The 19,460-nt window shown below is 39.3% G+C and overlaps 1 protein-coding gene across 1 annotated transcript in view; it reads left to right on the forward strand.

Moving 5' to 3' along the window:
- EEFSEC (eukaryotic elongation factor, selenocysteine-tRNA specific) overlaps positions 1 to 19,460 on the forward strand; it is a 115,698-nt gene that overhangs the window by 69,715 nt on the left and 26,523 nt on the right. The window contains exon 6 of the mRNA XM_056501705.1: positions 6,355 to 6,511. Within this exon, the coding sequence (XP_056357680.1) occupies positions 6,355 to 6,511 (157 nt within the window). The remainder of the gene's footprint in view (positions 1 to 6,354; positions 6,512 to 19,460) is intronic.

Raw genomic sequence — 19,460 nt, forward strand, 5'->3', positions numbered from 1 at the left:
ATCAGTTGCTTCAGGCAACTCTTTCCTTGTTCCCTACTGCCCTCCTCAAGCTATTTGTTGGCAGCTTCGTTTAGAAAGAAATTTAAGTTTCTGTCACTGCAGCTGGCCTCCTGTTCTGTGCCAGATCTGTGTGATGTTCCAAATAATGAAACTTGCCATGTCCCACTGATGTCTTCTTTGGATGTTTAGGATTTAAGAACCTGAGATCACCACAGTTAAAACTACTTTAAAATAGTTAAGAAATTGCCTGTGTGTTTTTAAGTCATGGAAGTACCACCAGCATCCTCCTGGCTGCTCAGAACCTTTTCCAGGAAGAGGAGCAGTTTTCAGCTTGGCAGTCCTCCCTGTGTCATGCTTACAAAGCCAGGTCAAGACCTGTACATACCACTTTGTCTACAGAACAGCCTGTGTCTTGTTTCTTTTTCTTGGATAGTAAGGATCACAGGCTTTTTAATCTGTTTAGAAACCCAGGGCTGGCTGGTCTGGAGATGGATGGTGTAGGATGTAGTAACAGTCTTGAGCCTCCTTTTTCCCATATCTGTTGATGTTGCTTTTCCCACATGATGGGAATGCAGCATAGATTAATAAAAAATGAAATCATGACATGAACCAGTTTCTTCTCACTTGGTAAAACTAAAGTTTTCATTCAGACCATGTCAGAATTCAGTGCCTGTGTTTGTTTTGGGATTCAACCCTTCTGAGCTTTAAAGAGGGATGAAGGAAACTTGCACTCTCAAGGTGCAAGTGAAAGAATAGTGCTATGTTGAAACCCTGTATGTGCCTGGAGAATGCTGTTGGGGAGTGTAGAGCTTTTAGAACCTAAAGCAGTCTGGTTATGCACTTCTCACTCACTGTCCTGATTCAGTACTCAGCACCCCCGTTTTGTTTTTTTGTTTTTTTGTTTTTTTTCCTGCCATGCAAGGTTTTATCAGGCTCTAGTGGTGGCACAGTGCTCAGCAAAGAGAGGGACATTTTATGGCTGCTTGTTAAATATTCCCAAACTCAATTGTCCCTTTACTCAAAAAGGCAGAGAAAAGAAAATATTTTTTGGATATAGGAAACATAGACTGATGAGAGATGAGATGAACATCTGAAAACCAAGTTAATGGATATGTGGAGATGTTAAGGTGATGACGTCCATTAAAACAGGAGTAATGAGACGTGAAGCTGAAGGCTTCTAGTGCTGGAGGGAGTTGCAGAAAGAAAAGTCTTTATGCTGCTCTAAGTAAGCTCTTGAGGAAAAGCTGTGACTGACCAAATCATTCTCTTTTTTTTTTTTTTTTTTTTTTTTTTTTTTTTTTTTTTTTAACAAGTTGTTCAGCTAGTTCTCATAGCCAGCTATAGGCTAGAAGTCTATGTAGAGTCAAAAAAGCTGGAAACTTGATCATTGGTGCAATCCTGAGTTCCTTTCTCCTTTACCCTTTTTGTGGCCTCTTGTACCATTATTTTCTCAATGTGTGAAACCTTGTTTTAAAAAAAAACAGGAATTTGCAGCCTCAAAAATACTCCCATTTCTGACACAGAAATGGAAAGTGCTTGAAACTGTTTTCTAGAAATAAATGACCTGTCACCAGTCATGATGAAGATGCCTCAAGTGTACTTTTTCTGCAGTACAAAAAAGTAATAAAAATGCTTTGTATTTTCAGTGTTAGTCACACTGTTCTTTTTGTTCTTTTTTCTCTCCTGTTGTTTTTCTGCTTTAGTTTCAATGAACCTTTTATCTGTTTGCTGAGAATAATCCTTAGGCCTTTAAAAAATTTCTATTAAATCAGGGAAGTTTATTCCTTCTCTTTCTCTGTATCTTTTCTAGTATTTAATATTCAGTGCTTTTACTTTCTCGGTCTTAAACCTTTCCTTATTTCCCTCTCATACTGGCACCACTTTGTTTCCTCTTGTATGTTTCTGTTCTGATCCACTTTTTCTTTTTCCCTACCAGTACAGTAAGAGATGAGTTATTTGCTCTCAAAATGTATGTGATGGATTGTTTGAGAGGGTGTTCAGGTGACAGTAATTTCTAAATTATCCTAAAAAGGAGGGTTGTTTAACAGGCTGGACAGTATAACTTGCTACCATGCTCAAAGGGGCATCCTGGAGTTGGTTTTCCCTGAAACTAATACTGTGGTTTGCACTGAATTCCAACACATAATGTGAACTATGGTTTTGCAAACGGTCTAAGGCAGGGTAAGCACTGAAGAGATGAGGAGTGTGAGTTGGTTATTTTTTTATGTGAATTTCTTGGTTTTAGCACAAGGTTTATGTGCCAGAGATGCACATACTTCACCTACGGTTATAAAGCACTGTTTACTTTTTTTGTGCAAACACAAAAGCCAAGTGGGAAGGGATATTTCATAAACTCAGTGCTATTGTGTCCTCTGGTCTAAGCCATAAAACAAGAGTAACAGAGACGTTCCCTTTGAACTTGAAATCCTTTTCTAAGCTGCTGATCTAACCTAAGTGAGAGAGGGAGACTGTACCAGCCAGAAAATTTCTCTTCTGCATGTTTTTCCCCTCCTGCCCCCTTTTCTTTTTGAAATGTCCTTAAGTGAGTTTGATGCTGCACCTCTGCCCATAAATTTAAAAAAATATTATCGTTATGTAGGTCAGTGAACTGAAACGCCACTGTACACCATGGGGGATTAAAGTCAGAGAGGCAGCCCTCTCCCACTCCTACTAGGTCATATGACAATATAAACAAGAAATGCAAGGAGCCTTCAGCTTTTTCTTGCCCTAATCCTTTGTTTATGCAGCACTTAAACTGACTTTTGGGGTCGTCTCTGTCTGGCATTAAAGCCCTAAAGCTTTTTGAAGTTTCCCTGAAGTTAATAAAATTAGTCTGCCCTCACTGCTAGGCCCCTTGCTGCTGCTTCAGAGCAGACTGCATATCCCTTACTGTCTTTGTGGCAGTTGGCTTTATAAGTTCATAATATTTTATACTGAAATAGAGTGTTTGAGAGAAAAGCAGGAAGCTCTCCCAAAAGGCTGTTCAGCTAATAGGCAAAGTGATTGCCATTGTAGATGTTCTGAGAACTCAAAGGGGATTAACTTCAAATCCCATGATTGGAGGTAAATTGCTGGTAAAGTAATTGGAAGTGTTGAGTTTCAGTTAGAGGGAGCAACATGCATTTCTTCGCCTTTTTACAAAGCAAAGCTAAACCAGAAATATAATTTTACTGTTTTTTAATGCAGTCAAAGTTGTGAAAATGAGCTTTCTTTTATAGCAATTCTCTGCTACACTCATTTATTTCAATGCAAAGACTGATCCAGTTATCTTAGTTCCTGTTAGGACAGGCATTCTCTAGTTATTTTGTCTTTCTCAGGGATAAACTGATGGTAGGCTCACCATGGATGGCACAGGATGGGGTGTGTAGTATTTAGTGTGTGAGACTGACTTCGGGTCATAGAGGTTTTATTCCAAACAGCCAGTCAGGCAAGTCACTGATCACTTATTATCTCAGCACCACTAAAGTGGTTTTGTTTCTAATGGCCTGGGGAGATGCCCAAGGAATAATGGTGATACTTACAGGACATATTAATTGTTTAAAGGAGGGATATATATATTTTTTTTTTTAACAAGTTGGGTTAAGAATGGACTGGATGGCCGTGCCCAGAGACTGGTGGTGAGCAGTGCTGCATCCAGCTGGCAGCCAGTCACTACTGGTGTCCCCAGGGGTCTGTGCTGGCACCAGTTCTGTTCAGTATTTTTACTGATGGCATGGATGAGGGTATTGAGTCTTTCATTACTAAATTTGCAGACAGCACTAAGCTGGGAGTGTGTATTGATCTGCTGGAAGGTAGAAGGGCTCTGTAGAGAGGCCTGGAATGGTTGGATGGATGGGCAGAGTCCAGTGGGATGAGATTTAATGAGTCCAAGTGCAGAGTCCTTGTGGCATTTTGGCCACAATAACCCCCTGCAGCATTATGGTCTGGGGATGGTGTGGCTGGACAGTGCCCAGGCAGAAAGGACCTGGGGGCATTGCTGGACAGCAGCTGGACATGAGCCAGCAGTGTGTCCTGGTGGCCAAGAAGGCCAATGAACCTGGCCTGTGTCAGGAATGGTGTGGCCAGCAGGAGCTGGGAGGTCATTCTGCCCCTGTACTGGGCACTGGTGAGGCCACACCTTGAGTGCTTCCTCAGTTCAGGAAGGACATTGAGACACTGAGCACATCCAGAGGAGGCAACAAGGCTGGTGAGGGGCTGAGGGAGCTGAGATTGTTTACCCAGGGCAAAAAGAGACTCAGGGGTGACCCTTATCACTCTCTGTAACTCCCTGAAAGGTGGCTGTGGTCAGGTGGGGTTTGGTCTCTTTCTCCAGGCAGGACTGACAGAACAAGAGGTCACAGTCTTAAGCTGCACCAAGGGAAATATAGGTTGGATGTTAGGAAAAAGTTTTTAACTGAAAGAGTGATAAAGTACAGGAATGGTCTGCCTGGGGAGGTGTTGGAGTCACCATTCCTGGATGTATTTAATGAAAGACTGGATGTGGCACTCAATGCCATGGATTAGTTGAAGTGTTAGGGCATGGGCTGGACTCTATCTTAGAGGTCTCTTCCAGCCTGGTGATTCTGTGACCAGTAGAGTGAAAGGAACAGTGCAGCTGGAGTCCTTGGTTATTCTCCTATACTGAATGTACAAAAGCAAGACCCTAAAAAGCACCTTTCTTTATAAAAGATAAAGATTTTTTAATTCAAAGGTTTTAAGTGAGTGTGCTATAACTAAATGCTGATAGATTTTGTTTCTGTTTTAATATTCAATTAAAAGTTATCATTGCTGGTTTACTCTGTTACTGTTCACAGAAATCACTGGAGTTTTTTCTGACAGCCTTGCTGGGGAGGCTCTAAACTGAAGCATGCTAGTCTAGTATGATTGCTCATCCTGTAATTCCGTTTTTAATTAAGTTAAAGATAACTTTGAAGTGCTCTTGGAAAAATAAAAGATGTTTCCAAAGATGTTGGCCTTTAAAGTTGGCTTCCTGTGCCATTTGAGGGATAACTGCAAAAATAATAGATATACTAGAGATCCTCCCTGGAGCATATTGTACTATCTGTATTTTAAACACAAGGGAAAGAAACACTGGCCAGCAGTGGACAAGAGGGATGAACTGGGAGAGGTCCTGCCAGTGCTTTCTAATACTGCACAGCCCTTTCAAGACTGTTTATAGCTGAGCAAGTAAGCTCTGTTTAAAATAAAACAAAAATAAAATTTCTGATGCTGGATTTACTACCATACTGAGATTGGCATTAAAATGGAGGGATATATATGTAACAAAATAATAACAATCCTAGGGATTTGAGTCTGTATTTGCATTACAGTTTATGGATGAGGTTTCAGGGAAGGACAGTTGCTTAATAAACTGGCCATGTTTAGAGTCATCAATATTTTGAGTTCATCTAAACTGAATAAAGAAGAGTGTTCAGAACTGATTACAATTCTTTACTATTCCAAGTCACTTTGCTCTTTGCAGCTCTTAGGTGTAGCTAAAAGTGGCTCCTGAGATATGAAGAGCTGCAACTTTTTTACCACAGAAAATAATCTTGGAAAGATTCAAGTAATATCCCCGTATTTATTCTGATAAATAAATGTTCTTTCCACACCTACAAGGTAGAGTAACTGCAGGCATTGGGTGTACAAGGATATTCACACCTACAGGATTAGGCTCACTTGACTGCACCTTATACTTTGTAATGCCTCAGAGAGGGTTGTTTATCTTGCCTTACCCACCAACCTCACTGCCTCTTGTTCCTGATATCTTAATTAAGAATTCAGCTTGGAATGGTTCTTCCCACTGGGTTACAAACCTTGAAATTAAAATTGGATACAGTGGTCATAAGGCTCTTGGTTTTACAAATCAATATGGTAAAGGTGAGTATTTAAAAGGCTCTCTTTAGAAGCTGTCATTTCTTTGGAAGTGTAGCTGTTGGAGTGCAGGTCTGGAGCTAAGAGAATATTTATGTAGGTGATAATGTACTTAGCTGTAGAATAAATAATGGAATAAACTTTTTATCAGCATAGGTACTTCAGTGACTTTCATGGAAAGGTTTCAAAGCAGAGAAAAGATTTTAATTAACTGATCTTTACAGCATGTTCTGATGTAGGTTTTATTCTGCTTATATTTTGATACAGGAGTTAGAAGCAGAAATGGGTTAGTTCATAAAGTCTTCTATGGTTTTAGACACAAATTGCCTTAAACTCAGCAGTTTAGATGACTCACCCAGAGTTTTGCTCATTTAGGGGTAAATGATTTGTCAGAAATGGAGTGTTAGAAGCTGCCAAACTTAGCATGAAACATGGATAATTTCTTGTCACTTTAGCTTGTAGAGTTATAAATCCCTTTTTTGTTTTTTTGTTTTTTTGCAGGTGATGGATGATTACAGTGTGATTGGTCGTTCATTGTTTAAAAAAGAAACAAACATCCAGATTTTTGTGGGTCTGAAAGTGAAACTGTCTACAGGAGAAGATGGAATAATAGATGGTGGTTTTGGACAAAGTGGTAAATTTAAAATCCGAATTCCAGGTAGGTGCTTAGCAGTTAACAAATGCTAATCTATGTCAAGTGTAGAGGACCTTTACATATTGCAAGGTGAAGTGCTGCCAGGAATCTCCTGAAGTTTTGAAATCAGCTCATACCCAGTTGGAGCAGTGATCTGGTGGGCACTGTACCTCTCCTAATTACCTGATGGTGGCTGTGACTTAGTGTGAGACTGAGTGGTTTGAAGCCACATCCCCTGTGTCAACAAACTCTGGTCTCAAAATGACTTCTTGCTAAGAGGCAGCAACACAGCAATCATGCTGTGCCCAGAGAGGTTTGTGGTAATCTCTCCTCTTGATGTATGTATGATTTGCACCAGAGCCCGTCTGAACAAATAAAAGAAAGCAAACCTGCAATCATTTTTACCTGTAGCTGCCTATTAAGTGTAGTAGATTGGATGCAAGTTCCTTAAATTGGCTCTGTTCTGCATGTTATTACCTGACTTGCCTTCAAGCAAAAACTATGTGATAAATGGGGTTTTGGACATCTTGAGAGTTTTTGTATTGCTTGTGTCTCCTGGTTTTATAATATTATATATGACTGTGTTTTCATCCTTGGTGAATTACAGGAAGGATTTCTGCCTCCTTAGGTTAGAGCATGGGAAATGATTGCTGCTAGAGTTTATAAGTGTCATTTACTGGGGATTTTTTTCCTCCTTCTTTTGAGGGAGGAGAGTAGTTCTGAGCCTTTTCAAAAGGCAGTAATAGGTGTTGCATTTAACTCAGATTGCAGGATAAGATTTTAAGGATACCAGGCAGTACTTTTGTATTTCTGTTTTGTCTTCAGCCCATTTGTCACTAGTTAATCCCCCATCCTCTTAGGGAGATGAGCAAGATTACTTCTGTTAACAAGTGGAGAAAAGAAGTTACAATGTTCTATGGCTGCAAACAGTCAACATAGCAATTGATCTTCAGAGAAAGGTGAAGTTTCCAGATTCCTTGCAGAAGATGGACTGTCTTTCCATTTAGAGTGTGATGCAAGTGCTCTGATTTTTCCCTCTGCAAGTTTCCTTTCTTCCTCTTATTACAGGATAAGAATTTCTGACTGTATAAAATATCTCATGTGTTCTATCCTAGCTGTACTTCTAGTTTGGTCACCAAATGCTACATTTTGCAAATAGATCTAAGAACCTAATTAACAAGCACACTTCGTATTTAAAGAATAAGTTTGCACAGATATGTGTTTGCTTTTGTTTTCTGATATAGAAATGATTGTGGGGATTCACTGAGGTACTTTTAGGTAGACAGTGAAATCATGCATAGATGACCTAAGAGCTGAAAAGCTGAAATTCAATATGGTGTCTTGCTTAAAAATGTAATTATGTAATGTTCTTAGTAACATTTCTGTCCTGGAGGCAAAAATCTGATGAACAAAAAGAACAGGAGGATGGCATTTACACTGCCATTTCTACTTTTTTGGATGGAAGAAATGGTTCTTCTTGGGACAGAGAGAAGCCTTATAAGGAGTCTCTGGCACCCTTGTGGATTTAAGCAGGAACTGTAATTGTGAACCAGCAGTTACATTAAGAAAATCATGTATAGATTTAGATAATGGCATTTTGCTGTCTGTTGAGTTAGTGGGAAGAAATGATACCTTTCACCATCATCGCATCTTGGTTACACTCATCAGATGTTTAACAGCAGACCTTGAAACAGAGGACCCTTTATGGTTTGCTCTTTCAATGAGAAGAATAGCAGAATGCAGAATTTAATACCTCTCTAAGGTAGGCAGAATAATACAACTTAGTTTTCTTTGCTTTAGTCTGGGTCAAACTTGGGTGCTCTTGTCTGGAAAGAAAAGGCACTAAGCTAAATTAAGTCAGGTTGAGGGTATCAAGGAATGGAAAAGAAGCACAGAATTTGAAAGAGCCTAAAAACCTGTCTCTTTAAGAGCTCCAGAGATTTGTGTGTAGGGGGAGGGCTATTGCTGTGATACTGCTTGAGTCAACTGCAGTTCACATTCCTTTGTTAGATCAGTGTTGCTTTTTTAATGTCTGCATCCTGTTTGTGGGTTGGGATTTTTTTAGTTTAGCTGGTCAGACTTCTCTCTCCCTTACCCCCACCCCATTCTTCATCCTTGCCTCCTCTCATACAGTCTCTCATATCTTTTTGGGTAGACCTTTCTTTAAATTTTTCTAAGTTATTTTTCTCTGATTCCCTCAGAAATGTTTCAGGAAGTGGAGTGAAGGGAAGGAAATGTCCAGGTTGAAAACTGCCTTGTACTGCCTCAGCCTGGCAGTCCATCAGCCCTCTCATATTTAAAACCAGTCAACCTCTAGAACTGAGTTAGCTTGTTCAGCTGGTTGACCTGATGATAGCTGATGGCTGGTTTTAGAAACAAACCTCTCCATGGCAGTAAAATTCAAGGAGATGAGCAGGAGATTTGTGTCCTGACTGCTAATAATAATAGACCATGGCACATCTTAGGGTGCTGCTTGGTCCCACTGGGATCCACAGCACCCACTCACATGAGCAAGTGTTGGGCTTCCCAAGTGTTCTCTGTACTCACTTGGAAATGTCTTGTGCCTGCTAGAGATCAGCCTGGGAACATTGTCCTATGTCATCTGTGGGCTGAAACTTGGCAGACCATGACTGGGAATAGCAGAGTGTAGATCTGTTTCTTTCTCTGGCACTTCTTGGGTGCAGCAGTAACTCAGATACTTGTGTCTGCTCTTCTGCCTTGTGAAATGGAGATAATTGCTATCCACTCTGGAAAAAAACCCAAAATAATGAAATTCCTGATTTAGATTTATTCCAGGCTTAGAGCATTAATTTTTCTTGAAAAGACATAATTATCTTTCTTTAGAGTACAAAAAGCACATCTAGAGTACAGCATGCAATTGGAAGTTCCTCAGTTGCTGAAAGATGTCAGTATTTTGGAAGAAATTCAGGGAAGAGCAGCAAAAATGCTGGAGAGGCTGAAGTGATTGATTTATGAGGGAAAGAAGATGAAAAGAAACACATGAAACTTGGCTAAATGATGTCTAAGTGGGAGATATTATTATCCACAAGTATTTGAAGAACATAACAGAGAAGAATCCCTTAGGGTGGTCCAAGGAGGTGGAAGCAAAGCTTAATAACATGAAATAAAGTGAAGTGTATCTTGACTGTTGAGAGATGTTATTTAGCAGAGATGTCTTTCACTGCCAGATCATCTTTGCAGGGGAAGATGATGTATTCCAGTTTGACAATATTCATGTGTAGTTTGCCTGGATGCTTGCTAGTGAAGGGTAAAACAGGCAGGCAGTAGGATGGTGGGTGGAAGTACAATTTATTTTTCATTTCACTTCTGATTTTGTGTCCAGGCATGCTTTTATTGCTTGAATGACGAGGTATAAGCTACCTTCTAGAACGTTTGCAGCAGCATCTAAAAGAAAAAAGAAGTATTTTCTGGCAGATCTGCTGTTCTGTAGGCTCAGTTGTGGAGCTGTTTGCACTTTAACTGAAGGCAGAGTTTCCAGGCCTGTTAATTGACAGGATGACACTTCCTTACCAGACTGGTTGCATGATCAAATGTATAAAAAGGGGGCATAATCTCTAAACTCACAAGAGTTTTACATAGTATAACAAGCTGCTTAAAAAGCAAATGGGATTTGAAAGGCAATTTAAACTACACTGCTTTTAAAGTTATGCTTTGTGTGGGTGAGGGAGTGAGCTGCTGATGGGGCACTGCTTGCTGAGGTGGGTGATATGTGGCAGCTGTTTTAGTTGTAAATGGAACACTGTATAGGGTAAATGAGTGAAAAGTATTGTTCAGGAACAAGTTTGGGGAGGCAGGAACTGGATGTTTGTGTCTTATTCTAAAGAAGATAAAAGCTGACAATGACAGTCTTTGGAAAATGCTCATTTCCACATACCTGGCACCAAGAATGTTGTGCCAGTTGATAAGACATTTAAAGGAAAGTTCAGCAAATAATTTGAATAGTACTAATTGTGGATATTATTTGTCTCTCACCCAAGAACTGACCCTGTAAAACTGTGCTTGGTTTGCAAAATTGTGATCTGTAGCTGTGTGTCTTGTCACCTTCTAAAATACTACCTTTAGATATGCCAATTTCTTTGGGTTTGGCTCATTGCATTTGTTTTGTGCTTGATTATTGTAAATCTAATTGGAGCATGTGTGATATGAGGCATGGTTCACTTTCCTTTCTGTCTAACTTCTAGTGAAGTGTTCATCCTTTCTGAGGCATTTCAATGCCTTTGACTGCTGTTCTCTTCTTTTTGACTAAAAATTGCTGTCCATGACTAAAAGAGTTACCTTCTTTCTTAATGCAAAAGAAGCAGTGCATATCTAACACTCCTAAGAGCTGAACACATTTCTGGATTGAGCAAATTTCAATGTAATAAAGGGCACTTTTCATAAAAAGAGATAAAAATGAGAATATTGGAGTACAAGCTTTGTGACTTCTGTTCTTTTTAGCCATACAGGATAACAGGAGTTTTAAGTTTCTTAAAACAGGTGAAAACAAACTGGTTTATGACTTTGTCTTTTGTTGCCAGTAACTTTCTGCCTTATGCTTGAGAGAACAAGTCCATTTCACTGTTTCCACTGTTTGTCATGGTAAGAGGAACTGAATGTGCCATCAAAGTCTGTTCTGAACTAACAGAGATCTTCTCCCTAACCCAGGACACAGTACCTCTGGGATCCTGCAGTGTTGGCATAACATGACATCAAGTGGTCAGAATTCAGCTAAGTGTCATAGTGTTGAGAATTCCTTGTATTTTTGCATGTGAAATTAAGAGTGGAAATACAGAATATAATTCCCCGTTAGCATATTGTGGATTTGGTGTATCTTTGGTATTTTTATATTTTGCCACTTTTTTCATTGGATAAGATTCCACACTGGCTTGCAAAGTGGGAGAGCCATGCTGTAAGAGCTGTACCTGAACAGCACTAATCTGCATGATTTCAATTCCAGTTGAAAGCTGAGGGTTTAAAAGTGGAATTCGATTTTTTTTTCAGTATTTTTTAGCATTTGACTTAAACAAGGAAGTTGACTAAAGGTCAAATAGCATGAGAAAAATGAAAGTTACTTGAAGATTGAAAAATACAACAGTAAAATAAAGTGTGTATCACACTGACTTCTGTGACCTCCTCCTTAAGACCTATCTTATTGTATTCCTTTTTGATATTTGATTTTTTTTTTTCATTACTATTCAGGGCATATGTCACTTTGTTCAGGTAGGTCTCAACACACCAATGGAGCTGACATTTGTGGAATATTACTTTCAGGGGTTTGGGTTTTTCTTAACAACTGCAGGAGGCAAGTTTTAAATAGTTGACTGTAGTTAATGTCATATTCCCAAATCTGTAATTTGGAGGGCGCTCCTTGCTGACATCAGTAGGGAAGGGGCAGCCTGAACCTTTTCATTGCACTGAGAATAATTAAGCATGCTGTCACTAAGCAGCATACCTTTTTTGTGGGAGATCTTGACATTTGGAATTCTTTGCTTGTGTTGCATTAGAATAGGATAATCTTTTCTTAGGCCAAATGGAATTTAGGCACATTTAATGTCCTTGTTTTCCCAGCCTGGCTTCTGTTTTAATAAAGGAAAATAAAAAATTGTTGGCTGCAAGGGTCTGGTGGGTTGCCATCCCTGTCAGTATCAGGTGAAGCTGAGCAGGATTTCAGTCAAGAGGAAAAACAAAAGCCGAAGGGCAAAGAAATCTGTGTAGCTGTGTTTTATTTAAAAGCTGGAGATTAGCTCTGCTTGTTCTTTCACAGTCTCTTTTCCCCTACCCTCTAAACCAAACAAAACCTAAATCCTTAAGGGGTACTTGAGGCATAAATCTCCTTCTCTCCTTTTTGTGAAAGTTGGCTGGTGTAGTATGGACAGAGGCTGGGAGATGATTGTTGCCAGAGAAGCATCACTTCCTTTTACGATCCCCTCTTGAGCAGATTAAACTTTAGTGATGTGGAAGTCCTGGTGACCACATAGGAACTAGGAATTTGTACTGCATTTGCACAACAAGGTTGGCCTGAAGGAATCGAGCCTACCTTTTGAGTGGTGACACCATGTGATCCCATACTGACCTTTGAAGCTGAACAACCAGATTTACCAACCTTAGAGTGTTCTTGTGGAATCAAAGTCAAAATCTGCATACACTCCTTCTGGATGCAAACACAAGTCAAGGAACTGTTAACTGCCTGTGTGTGTCATTCATGATAGGATTGGGAAATCCTGGTCTTGTCTGCAGTGACAGAATTGCAGGATGGAATCTCTGAGCTGGGAGCTCTGAAGGGGGGATGTGTTGATAGTGAGAGTGGTTTGACAGGCAGCAGGTCGTTGCACACAGCAGATGCTGTTCCCAGGGGAGGTTATGACTCTTCTTTGGATTTGAACTTTCCATTGGAGTGTCTGTTCAGCAGGTTATTTTTCTGGCATCAAGCAGCCATGGACTACAGAAGGCATCAGGTGATGTAGCAGCATTTGAGTGTGTCTGAAAGAAAAGAGTCCAGCTCCTGTGTAAGCCCTTGTGTTGGGTACAGTGTGTATATATATATATATATATATATACACAGTGTATATATACAGGAATCCTCTGTGTCACTGAACAGAGTGAGAGGGAACCTTTTATTTTACTGCCACCCCTTTCTATTCCTGTGTGAGAGGGGCTTAATGGAAGTGCAACAGAAGGAACAGTGGTGGTTCTGCACCACAGGATGTAACTGCAGTGTTTGTTTGCTACAGACCACATCCCACTCCCCTCGAGGGCAGGGCTGTTGGGTGGCCTTCAGGAAGTTTTCCTGTTTCTCTCTGACCAGTTCTGCTGTGGCAGTAAAGAGCAAATGTGTACTGAACCCTTTTTGCTCCCCTGAGTAGCAGAGCACCTCACACTTGCACAAGTGTGAGCTCAGCCCCAAAGCAAACTGAGCTTTCACTCTGGGCTTTGCTGCCTGTTGGGTTCATCTTTAGTTTATTTCTGCACAACTAGTAGAGCATGTTTGTCTGAGCTGTTTGTATGTGGAAAGCAGTAAGGATGCTGCCTCAATCTATAAAGACAATTATCTGAAAAGACAAGATGGTGGAGTTAAGCATTTAGAACTTCAGATTTTTTTATTTTTTTTTTTTTTTAATATGTCTTAATTAGCTCTCCATTATGAGCTGCAGGTCTAATTGAGTGATTGCATTCCCCACACTGGTACACACAAGGAAAACTTTGCTGGTTTTTGTGATGCTTTGTAATTGACCTGTTGTCCTGTACTGAGGGATTTTTTCCCCCTCAGTGAGTAATCACCTCCTTTATTTTTTCCATTTCACTGAAGTCCTGCTGTAAATATGAAATTAATTATTTGGGCTATTTATGGAAAAAAAATCCTATTAAGAAAATAAAAAGAATTCCAGCAGATGGGATGTGTTTGACCATAGGGTATCCTGACTTCTACAGATTCTACTACTTGGGAAAGAAAAAAAAAAAAAACACAACCCACAACTTACTAATCACTTGCATACATTTTCTTTTCTTAATACTTGCTTCCAGTCTCCATTGAGCCTCCCTTCACTTTGACTAAGTTTTTGCTGATGCTCTCACCTTTCTCTGCTACCCAGTGCCTGCCCATCTTTCTTGGTCCCTGAAGCTGGATGCCAGTGGCAGTTTGGTTTGCCCTCAAATATTTCTACCAGCATTTTCAGGCTTCTGTGGGGATGTGCAAGGTATAGGTGATGATTTTTTTCTGGCCTGTGGATGTTCTAATGGTGCAATATTGTAAGCTCCTGAAAGGAAGGGCTGAAGGGAAAATCCAGTGTAGTTCTGTGCCTGAGACTGCCCTCTGCAGATGGAGGCTGTTGGGAATTGAGCTGCCAAAATAGTCTGCTCCAAGTGCATTCTAATTAAGTTTCCTATTTTGCCTCCAAGAACAGCAATTGCTGTACTAGTTATCCTGAAGTTAAGTTTCAAATCCCTGTTGCAAAATAGAAAGATGCTATAATAGAATTTATTTATCTTAATTTGAGGATAAAATCGAAATCTGATAGTGTGGGAAGAGCTTGGGAGACGACTGTGGGTTTTTACAAGTATTTTTGAAACTGAACAGTTGTTGTTTCAGTTGGCAGTAACATTGGTAGTCAGCTGTCCAAAGTACTCAAGATAGTAAGCCCCCAAAAAATGATTTTCCTTTTATTAAAAGGAAAAAAAAAATCTGTAGATTGTTTCTTTTCTTAGATAAACTTAGGTCATATATAAGATTCTCCTAAGCCACAAGAGCTAGATACATAAATTAAACAAACTGAGATTTGCACTCAGTTGCATGTTTTTAGGATCTGGGATTTCAAAAGAGGTGCACTTATCTTGAGATTTGTGGTAAAACTGAGAGCTGGAAATGCTGCTGTGTATAAGAACCTTACTTCTGTGTAGAGTCTCTTGTGGTCGTAAGTCTTTCTAGTTAATCCAGGCTTTGTTATTTTGGAGGAATGTAGTTATTGTGGAAAGTTGCATTCCCTGGGAGAAAATAGGCATCTTGTACATTTAGGCCTGTTACTTTGAATTTTGAATAATTAAAGCAGCAGCTGTAAGCTCTTGGAGCCTCTTGCCCAGTCCAGCTCTCTGGCAGGGCATGTCTGCAGCCAAGCAGGCTGCTCCAGTTGCCTGTATTTGTTCTGTGCTTGTATTTGCCATCACATCACCATTAACTTGCTTGGGCACCATTTCCAAATTATCTAATACCTTTTGGCTCCATGCTGCTGTTATATAACTTCCCATGAGTCTTGATTCACGTGCTTAGGAAATCCTTGGTTCAGTGGGGCTCCTTCACTGAAGGTTGCCTTTCTCGAGGAAAAAAATCCAACATATGGGTGGGAGGCAAAATTAAATATCCAAAATGAGGAACTGAATGAGTTTATTCCCCCTGTAAAAGCAATCCTATCCTTTTTCACACATGATGGTTCCATAAACACACAGCTGCAGAATAGAACCATATTCAGGTTTTAAAATTTCTGCTGCATTTTTATTTTGGATATTTTTCATTTTAAATGGAGATGCCTTGTACAGTCACTATAACCCAAATATGCTGTTCCTTACAGACCAAGTTCTTCATCTCATTTTGGCTTCACTGGGTTTATGCTGCTGAAGTTGCAAACAATTTGGATTAGAACACAGCATGGAATAACACAATTTCTCTTACTTTCATGAAATAGTACAGAAGTTTAGTGTACTACACATCCTGCAAACAAGAGCAGGATGCTTGTGCTACCTTCTGTTTTTTGTTGATGTCCTTTTTATGTGTTTCATTTTGCAAATTCAGTACACAGTTGCTGTAATTTCAAATGTGAAAACATTTTTTTCTTGAAAAAGAATATAACTAACAGCAGGTTTTATTATGTGTCTACAGAGTTTGGCTGAGCAACCTTAGAGCATCAAAAAATAATTTGGTAATATCTTGTATCTCCTAGAACAAATGGGAATATGTTTTGTTTTGGGGTTTTTTGTTATTGATTTTTTTTTTTTTTTTAGTTCTAATATACTTGCCCTTTGCAAGTTTGGGATGCTTACATGAGTGCCTTGGTAAAATGTACAGAAGGAACAAAATACAGTTTCTTCTGAAGAGTGACAAAATCTCATAAATATTTCTTGGTTTACTGCTGCTCAGTTAAGCATTGTCCTTGTGGGAAGGAAGGGCCCTTTTTCTTGCTGAGGGCTTAGCTGATGTCAGTAGAGCTAAATGTGAGGGATTCAGGTACATGACCAAACTGCCCAAATATAGTACTTTTTAAAGTGATCCCTAAGTTCTCCAAAAAATATGCAGAGGATATACACAATTTATAGTTGCTTCTTTGGATGTTTAAGGTGGATGTTTACTTTGAAGGGTTTTTTTGATGGGAGATGACTGAAATACTCCAGACAGGTGGACCAAGGGTTTCAGGATGAGCTGGTCAGGAGGAACTTGCTCTATCCTATTTGTAGTGGGCAGCTTTCTCCAAGACCTTTCTTGTTTATGGAGAGAAAGGAAGTGGAAGCCATGAATCCAACTTTTGTGTTCCCAGGTCTGTAGTTTATTTATGCAACACCAAAGAAGGAATTATTCCCTTCATCTTTATTTCTGCTTTCTTGTGTGCAAAATGGGATGCTAGTTTTTGGATGTTACACTTCTCACTCACAGCTTTGCAGTATTTGGGTGGAAAATACTTAGGTTACAAGCCTTTACATAACTTTGATCTTCTCAAGTCTCCACAAGGGTCACTGATGCATTCAGGTTGCCCCCTCTCCATGAAATTTCTCTCCCTTTCTGTAAATTGTTTGTGCTCGTTTACTTGATTTTGATCGTTCATCCCCTGGGCCTTTCACCTTCCCTTTCCACCAGTGTTTGTTCTGGTAGCTTTTTGAAGTCTGAGTAAAAACATACACCACAGGGGCTTCCTGGAGGCATAGAGCTTTGTGGTTTGCAAATTGTGGAGTATTTGAAGTATTGACTCACAACAGTGGCCAGTGCACAGTGTATGAGAACTGTTGTGTGACAAGGACGTTAACCTTGAGAGCCTGATCCATGTTTTGAGTTTGGGGACAAAAAAAATAGTTGTTCTTCATAGTGTGCATTGATTTCAAGGAAGTCCCTGTAAAGCAGTCTTTGGTTTGTGTTTTCACAAAGGGATTTGAGTGTTTAATAAAGGATAGGAAATAACTGGAGCTTCAATAGACCTGTTTTCACAGGGGGGCTCTGCTGTAACATAATTTTGTATAATGTTATACATAAGCAACAAAAGCATTTCCTGCCTGTAGCTACTGCATTAAAAAAATCCTCAAAAAATACTTAGTGCATGGAATAAAAGTTAAAGGAAAAGTAGAGAAGACTATCATCCCACTTAGGAAATTCTTTCATGTAATATCTGAAGTTGTAAGTTGAATCCCAAGAGCTCTATATTGCATGCTTTTGTGCTATGTGTTTTATGACAATATTTTTTCAAACCTCTGAGCCCTCAATTCCCCTCACTGCATTCTCCTCATCCCCTCAACTATTTCAAATTAGTAAATCAAGAGAATTAGGTGATTCAGAGAACCTGTTCTTTCCTGTTACAACTGATGAGGTACCCAGTTTGATTTTTTTGATGTTTTACCCTCATCCATTTCTACTCTCCCCTCTCCATTCAATCAATTCCCTCTCTGTTTGGTCATTTTCTTACTTCTGCAGCCCCTTCCCCTGATCTTTCCCAGAGCAGCCTTTGCTGCTTTTTAAGGGTTTTTTAAGAGGGATATATAGATATAGATATATATGTATATATATATATATATATGCAGAACCATGAACCAAGAAGATGTCACCCCTTTGATTACTGTGCCATCCCTTTGAGTACTTTGTTGTTCCATCCCAAGCTGTATCATTGTATGTAAATGAAGAACATGGTTTGTGTACAGGCTTTTGCACCTGAGGATTTTTAATTCAGTACAAGTTTGCTGCCAGGTATGTGTTTACTCCTCAGTGCTTTTGTTTACTTCTCAGTTTTCTGCCTGTGGAAGAACAACATTCTCTCTCCCTAATATAGCCAGTTATGGATGTGTTAGGCAAGGGACTGTTTGCCTGCTGATGGATCAGCTCATCAGGTGTGCAGTATGTTGGTATTACAACATGAATGCAGCCTGAAGAATATGCATTTGTTTTCTTTATGATTGCAATGAATTATCTTTTCAAGCTCCCACAATGGTAACACAGGCTGTGCCAAGCAGCATGTGCCAAGCATAAGAGAAAGAAGATGTTTTTTGAGGGCTGAAAATGTGCTAAAGAATGCAAGTTCCTGCTGACAGGAGAGCAGGCTGTATATCATGAACTGGGGATTTTCTTTTCATGGCTCATTACAATTGATTGTTCTCACAAGTACCTCCTCAGAAGATGTTCAAAGATTATAGTCCCTTTGGAATTCATGTGGAAATTGATGCCTGCTTCCCCAGTCCTGGACTTTTTTCCCCTAGTTTTTCTTCGTCTTTTCCTTGTTATGCTCTGAAGTGAGTAATTTGAGGACATAATGTAATTGGATTTAGTTGTGGGTTTTATTTTTCTGTCTTGAAATCGTGCACATTCAGAGCAAGATTGACTTATTCAGTAAATTATCAGTGTTTTTATTTTTTACTTGAAGCAAAATTTAAGCTTGGGTTAATGACCTAGGCTCTCTGTTGAGCTGCTCTTCCTTTTAAGAGAAATTGAATATTTTAAAGAATATTTTTCCCTTGACCAAGGCCAAATAGAAAGGGTTTTTTGTGAAAATACTAAAATATGTATATAATTTAATATTTGACAATTTATTCCTGTGAAAAATCAAATTAATTTCTCATGTCTGTGAAAATAATACAGCTTGACTATTTCTGTTCAGTTGATCATTGTGCAATTCACTAGTGTGTAATCTTAAATATGTGATTAGATTTCAGAGTAAATGTATGCTGGAGCAAAAGCAGGAGTTGCTTTTAGAACTTATTTCTTATAAGCACAGGAAAAAGAAGTTTTATTTGGCATTTGGAAAAAATTATAGGTAGATTATCAACAGATTTTGCATGTCATTTCTCTGTAAGATTTTGAGCTTTAATAAATACTGATTCTTGTAAGAAGACTATGCTGTAGAGTTTTGCAAATGAGTTTGGTTGAATAACCTTATTTTCTCTAATCATCATAAAGGGTGGATTTGTAGTATACACAAATGATTGCTTTTTGGGTGGCTAAGAAATGAGAGAAATCTTGTAAACAGGGAGAAGGCTCTGTGCTATTCAGACTCTGAAGGTTTGCTTGCTGATGGTTGGGAATCTTCTATTAAAGACCTGTTGATTGCCTCTGTATTTAAAGCTTTTACTCTCATATTAGAAACTAGGTTTTGATTTCAGGACACACATACATATGGATTACACATAGAGTAAGTGGAAGCGTGTTGTGGATTCCCCACTACTTTCATTGAACCAGGTAGAATGGGCTTGGGGAGTAGGGGGCGGAAAAGACCATCTGTAAGCAAATTGATGGAGA

This window comes from Oenanthe melanoleuca, chromosome 12 (assembly GCF_029582105.1).
Source record: "Oenanthe melanoleuca isolate GR-GAL-2019-014 chromosome 12, OMel1.0, whole genome shotgun sequence".
Lineage (NCBI taxonomy): Eukaryota > Metazoa > Chordata > Aves > Passeriformes > Muscicapidae > Oenanthe > Oenanthe melanoleuca.